The sequence below is a fragment of the Alexandromys fortis genome, unplaced genomic scaffold (genome assembly GCF_014885135.2).
Source record: "Alexandromys fortis isolate MF-2015 unplaced genomic scaffold, M_Fortis_MF-2015_v1.1 scaffold_299, whole genome shotgun sequence".
NCBI lineage: Eukaryota > Metazoa > Chordata > Mammalia > Rodentia > Cricetidae > Alexandromys > Alexandromys fortis.
This window is the reverse complement of record NW_026068187.1, coordinates 1,020,793-1,027,495: the sequence shown is the minus strand read 5'-3', so window position 1 is coordinate 1,027,495 and position 6,703 is coordinate 1,020,793. Positions and strand designations below refer to the sequence as shown.

The 6,703-nt window shown below is 42.3% G+C and overlaps 1 protein-coding gene across 1 annotated transcript in view; it reads right to left on the bottom strand.

Moving 5' to 3' along the window:
* Nucleotides 1–979: 979 nt before the first annotated feature.
* The window catches only part of LOC126492770 (cornifin alpha-like), a 20,594-nt gene continuing 14,870 nt past the window's right edge, over nucleotides 980–6,703 (bottom strand). Inside the window, exon 5 of the mRNA XM_050129345.1 lies at nucleotides 980–1,132. Within this exon, the coding sequence (XP_049985302.1) occupies nucleotides 980–1,132 (153 nt within the window). The remainder of the gene's footprint in view (nucleotides 1,133–6,703) is intronic.

Genomic DNA, 6,703 nt, shown 5'->3' with positions numbered 1-6,703 from the left:
GGATAAAGTAAAAGACATAATATTTAATATTAAAGGCAAAGTAGAAAAGTTACAACATTTAAACAAATTCAAGCATAAATTAATATGAAGGGTGGAGAAATTTTCAAGATTTTTGGGAAACTATAAATGACTAAATCTAAGACTCATGAATAGGATAATTTCATTCTGAAAATATAGAATACATTCCCAGCAAAACCATAGCATAAAATCCTCCAAATGTGATAAAAAAATGGTAATTCAGATACAGGAGACATATAGACCATCAAACAGACAAGATCAAACATTGGCTGACATTTGTCTGTGGCAGTCCTGGTGAAAGGGGATGGGTGTATTCTGGGCTAGGGGACATCAAGTGATCCTATTGACAATGGGTAGAACATTAGTTATTTCCTTTGGAACATTAGATAACTTTTTCCTTGAATGGCTCTTTCCTGGGTGGTGCCTGTTAAGCCTGTTATGGCTGAGCCCTACATTTCCCCCCTTCACAAGTACCAATGACAGGCCCAGGAGTTTAAAGATAGTATTGGGACCTAAGAACCATTAGCTAACAGATTTTTCTAGGGCAGTGACCATCCTCTGTTACCAGGTTTTGTAACTCTGATCTTTGAGTGCAACCAAATTATAATACTAAATATCTTCTTTGCTTTTGTGGTTCTGCATAAAGAACCGAAGTGTCTTATCTTGTTGTAGAGTCATTTTAGTTAAATCCATTAATTGATAATTCTGGACCTATTTTTCTGGTATGTCAATGGGCATTATTAGCTATTTTGTACCCCATACCAGGGAATTCCCCTTTGTCTCAGCATTTCAACTTATTTTGGACAGAGAGCATGGGCTTATGTGTTCATTTCTGTAACTACTTCAAGCTGGCATTGGGGCATTATTATCAGGACCCAAGAAAGCTGAAAGGCTAGTCAAAGGTAAGGAGGGAATTCAGGCAATGGGGCATTTATTAGAAGCATTTGGTTCACTGACTGCACTACAGAGACAGGGAACTTTCACATAAGCTGGTCTGGTCCACATCAGCTTCAGCAAGTCCAGGACTCAAAGTCATTTGGAGCAGATTGTAGTCAGCAGCTGATTCTTGGATGTGTCTGTCAGCCAAGTGGAAACCTGTTGAGTCAAGTTTGAACTAGGAATAGAAGTTAAACTTTATGAGCTTAAAGTTTTACATTTGGAATTAAAGTATTACATTTGGAACTTTCAGGCCCACAGTCTTAGTAAGTGAGAAGTGGAGGAGTCCCAAAACAAGGAGAGAGAAAGATATCATCCTCAGCAATAGACAGGTGGGGAAAACTTAAGCTAAATTTATCTAGAATCCTTTTGACCTATGAGAAATGGATCCAGGTTTTTCTTGAAGCCTATATGGATTTTTATTTTACAAAAGGACATAAAAGTTTTAGATGTATTATTATCATCAATCTATACTGAAATCCATATGTAGAAATAGCAGGTAATGGGTATTTGTAAAACAGCAAGAGTAGACTCATACCTTTGAGTCCTAGAAAAAACTACAGATTTGGGTTAGAAGCATGTACATTTTTCTTCTGTCCTGAGAGCCAGGTATTGGTTGGACAGAGATATCTTTGGCCTGATGAGAAACATTTTTAAGTTTGCATTTAAATGGCAACCAAAATAAATCCAAAATCGTGTGCTTGTAACTGAGCAGTAAGTAGTCATTGCTCTACTAGCCTATCAGAACTCTATTAAATGCTAAACTCTGAACTTTTATACCATAGATAAGAATAAATTCCACCTGAGTGTACCAAGCAGCTTCTGAATCTATTAAAAATGACAGAGACCAGTATATACCCAGTTAGCCATACCCAAGTCTCCATAGCATTGGAGGCAGAAGTATTAAAACAGAAGTCTTCACCAGGCACATAATGTGAGAGTCTTTTCTGTGAAGGAACATGGGTGCTGACTGGGTGGTCTCTGTTGAGCCTGCTATGGTTGGGCCCTAAATTTTCTTCCTCTCCCAAGCATAGGTGTGTTTTACACTTCTGCTTCAATACATTTCCATAATACTGTAGAAACAAATTATCCCCAGTGAACTGTAGGCACATGATGGAGATCACCTCTGGACCCCAGGAGCAAGGTTTCTCCTGCAATCAAGCATTTTCTTTTCTTTTCTTTTTGTTTATTTTTATTTTATTAGATGCAAGTATTATTTTTTTTAAAAAATTTACTCATTTTACATACCAACCACAGTTCTGCCTCCCTCCCCTCTTCCCGCTTCCCCCACCTCCTCCTCATCCCCACATCTGCTGTGGGACAGTGGTGTGTACCCCGTCAGTTGCATTTTAAATAAACATGATTGGCCAGTAGCCAGGCATGAAGTATAGATGGGGTGACCAGATTGGAAGTAGAGGCAGGTAAACAAGAATTTTGGGAAGAAAGAAGTTTCAGAGCAATCACCCAGATGCAGAGGAAACAAAATGTGACTGCCTCGCCGAATAAGGTACTGAGCCATGTGGCTAATATAGACAAGATTAATGGGCTAATATAAGATGTAAGAATTACTTAATAAGAAGAGCCTGAGCTACTAGGCTAACCAGTTTATAATTTATGTAGACCTCTGTGTATTCCTTTGGAACTGAGTGACTGAAGGACAGGGTGGGACAGAAACCTTAGTCAACACAATCCACTCCTCAGAGTTGAGGCAGGACCAAGCCCCTTCCCCCTGCATCAGTGCTGAGCAAGGCATCCCTCCATATGGAATGGGCTCCAAAATCTATACACCAGGGATAGATCCTGGTCCCATGGTCAGGGACCTTACAAACGCCCAACCTACACAACTGCTATCCACTTTCAGAGGGCCTAGTTTGGTCCCACGCAGGTTCCCCAGCTGTCAGTCTGGGGTCAATGAGTTTCCACTAGCTTGGGTCAGCTGTCCCTGTGGATTTCCCCATCATGATCTTGACCCCTTGCTCATATAATCCTTCCTTCCTCTCTTCCTCTGGACTTCAGGAGCTCAACCCAGTGCTTGGCTGGCTATCTCTGCACCTGCTTCCATCAGTTACTGGATGAAGTTTCTATTTCAGTTTAGAATAGTCACCAATCTGATTACAGGCAAAGGCCAATTCAGGTACCCTCTTCACTATTGCTAAGAGTCTTAGCTGGGTTCATCTTTGTGGATTCCTGGGTGTTTCCCCGGCACCAGGTTTCTCCCTAACCCCATAATTGCTCTCTCTATCTAGATGAATGTATGTGACAGTTCTGTGGCTTGGGCGGTCTATGGTCCAACTGGCAACGGGACTAGGATTTATCCCTAGTGCATTGAGTGACTTTTTGGAGCACATTCTCTATGGACGGATACCTTTCTCAGTCTAGATACAGGGGGTGGGGGCTTAGGCCTGCCTTAACTTGGTATGTCAGACTTTATTGACTCCCCATGGGAGGACTTACCTTTTCTGAGTAGTGGATAGGGGGTTGGGTGGGGGTAATATATGAAGGTGGTAAGGGGGATGAGGAGAATGAGAGGGAGGGTGAACTGTGGTTGGTATGCAAAATGAAGAAAGATCTTTTAAATAAAAAAATTTTGAAAAGAAAAATTAAGTAAGTGTTAAAATGAAAAAATATACCTCTTTTATTGCTCTCCCTCTCTGTCCCTCCCTCAACTCGACCATCCTGTTCCCTCATGTTCTCATCATCCCTTCTCCCCTGTTGCTCACCCCCTTACGCATCCTGTTTACCCAGAATATTTTAACTATTTTCCCCTCCTAGGGTGGGGTCCTTCTTTTTACCTAGCTTCTCTGGGACTGTGGATTGCAGCCTAGATATCCTTTGCTTTACATCTAATATCCACTTATGAGTGAGTACATACTGTGTTTGTCTTTCTGGGTCTGGCTTACCTCACTCAGGATTTTTTTTTCTAGTGCCATCCATTTGCCTGTAAATTTCAAGATGTCACCATTTCCTACAGCTGAGTAATACTCCATTGTGTAAATGTACCACATTTTCTTTATCCATTCTTCTGTAACCAGACATTTCAAGTTCATACAGCAGTGTGAAATGGAGAGATCTGGAAGGTACTCAAACTACACAAAAGCCCTAGTCACCTGCGTGACTGGGTAAAACAGATCTTTTTTGTCAATCCACAAGGTGGATATTGCTGTCAAATCAATTATTTATTAAAAGAATGAACCCTCATACTCCAGCAGACATTCAATGACTTATACAACTTGGTGGAGCAGATTGTGCTCAGGGGACACAGAGAAGGTTTCTGCCTCCATGGGAAGTCGTACCTGAGTCCAAGTGGATTGTGTGACATGGTGACCACAGCGCAGTTTGCCACGGGCTCTGCACATTGAGACCAAGCCTATTAATACACAGATACTAGAGGAGATATACCAGATACAGAGATACCTAATAAGAGAAAAAAATAGTTCAGTCTTGCCACTTAACTCTGGGGAAGTACGTGTAGTTGGCAAGTGTTGAATATAAACCAGAAAATGGGTGGGGTGCAAAGGCAGAGCAGGAAAGGAAATGGGGAACTAAACAGAGGTGGGGGAAGTTGCCTGTGGAGGAAGCTGACTAGGAAGGAGGTTGGGACGGCTACTCAGGGAAGAGATGCCTGAACCAGGAGGATACAGCCAGCAATCTAGTATGAATTCGCTTATAAAAAGTTCTTGTGGATCTCCATGGTCCGTACTGAAGACTGTTGATTCCGTGGCCTGTGCTGGTGTAGAGGGCTATGTTGATCTGAGTGGCCTGTGTTGCCACTGAGGCCATGTTGATGTCCTTGGCTTATGCTGCCATGGAGGGCTATGATGGTGTCTGTGGCCTGTTCAATGGCAGGGGGCAGTGTTAATGTTTGTGGTCTGTACTGCCACTGGGGACCATGCTGAGATACGTGGCATGTGCTGATGCTAGGGACCATGTGAATGTCTGAGGTCCATCTTGTCATCAGAAACCATGTGTATGTCCATGATCTATGTTCACGCTGATGGTAAAGAGCAAGGAAGCTACTTTTGCCATGGTATTAATGACTACAGACTCACAGTTGAGAAGGAGGACATAGAAGACTTTTATGACAACCTCTATGGTGCCCACACCCCCTAAAAATGTAACAGCCTAGACAGAGAGCCATGGAAGAGGACCCTTAAAAACTGTGATAAGGATGCTGAAGTGTAGCTCTCCACAGCTGATGCCTTCTGGGGGGGGGCGGTGTAGGTGGGAGAGGAGCTGGCTCCTGGGAGTTTGACCTTGCTCCAGTCACTATATGGAGAATACAAATTGGGCTTGTTTTCCTTTTTTTTCTTCTTTGTTTTTGGGGGAGGATCACTAGTGTTCGGGAGTAGACCTAGGAAGGTTGAGAAGTGAATATACTTGGGATGTAGAATTCCCAAATAATCAGTAAAGATATTATGGAACAAAAAGGCTCATGTATAAACCAGGTACCGTGCCTTTTTTCTTTTACACATGTGGATGATATCAAAGGTAGCCTGTGTGCCCAGAAGCCAACTGCACCCACTCATTCTCAATTTGCTGATTAAATGAACCACCTTAGAGCTGGAGAGATGGCTCAGTGGTTAACAGCACTTACTGCTCTTTCAGAGGACCTGGGTTTGGTTCTCAGCTCACATGGTGTCTCAAAGTCATCTGAAACTCCGTTTCCAGTTCCGACACACTCTTCTGGCCTTCTTGGGCCCACACGTGGTACATATGCATGCAGTCAAGCACTCGTATAATACATAAAATAAATAAACCTAAAAATATTTTTAGAAGACCCAAATTAACAGTGGAAAGTAGAAAAAGATTTATTCAGTGTGGCCACATTGGAAAGAAAGACAGACATCCAGCATACTCCCTCCCCAAAGTCTATCTTCCAGGTCCTTAAATGAGATTCAAGATTAAATAGCTGGCCAAGGATATGCCACCTCTGCAGTCCTGGTCAAAGTGTGGTCCCGCCCACCCACGTCATTGCCTGGGCTATGCTCTCTTCCTGTAAAGTGGTCTGTCAGGTTATTAGAACTGTGAGAAACGTCCTTCTGGGGAGTCAAGTCACCACCCAGTCTAGGGCCTTTGCTTTCCCTGAGAATAAGATTCCTGAAGAAATCCTTTATCTTCCAGCTGTTTCAGTAGTTTGTTAGATTCAGGACACAAATGTACCCTTTCAGCATCTTTTTCTTTCTGCCAGGCTTGTCACATGGGGACTTGTGGTCCTCCTAACAGTAATACCGAGATAAATGAGGAAACCAAGATCATGAAAAGAAGAGCCTGAGCGTTCATAGCTTTATCTGCATCAGGTGCTGTCAGCAAATTACCTTGTGAGCCTGTGGTTCAACCTTACTGTGGGCCTCCAGTTCGTCATAAAAAGGTAGGAACTGCCCTCTACCGTTGACTCAGCAAATGACAGCCTCACACTTCAGGATGTGAGCTGTGAGGAATGAAGGAGTTGTGCCCGCCAGCTTCAGGGAGTGAGACTAGAGTCTTTGTAAACTGGATAGAGTGTTATTGGTTATCCCACTCAAGCTTGCTTCTGGGCTCACAAATGTCCCCCCTCCTGCAAATCAATAGATATAAGACTGTGGACCCTATTACTTTCATCCTTGGGCTGATGTTCTGGAAACTGCTTTGGAGTTTCAAAAATAAACATTTTTTTCCTTCTAGCTCTTCAAAATTTTAGACTGTTATAATATTATAATATTATAAATATATAATAATTATAATATTAAAAAGACCATTTAAAGAAACATTA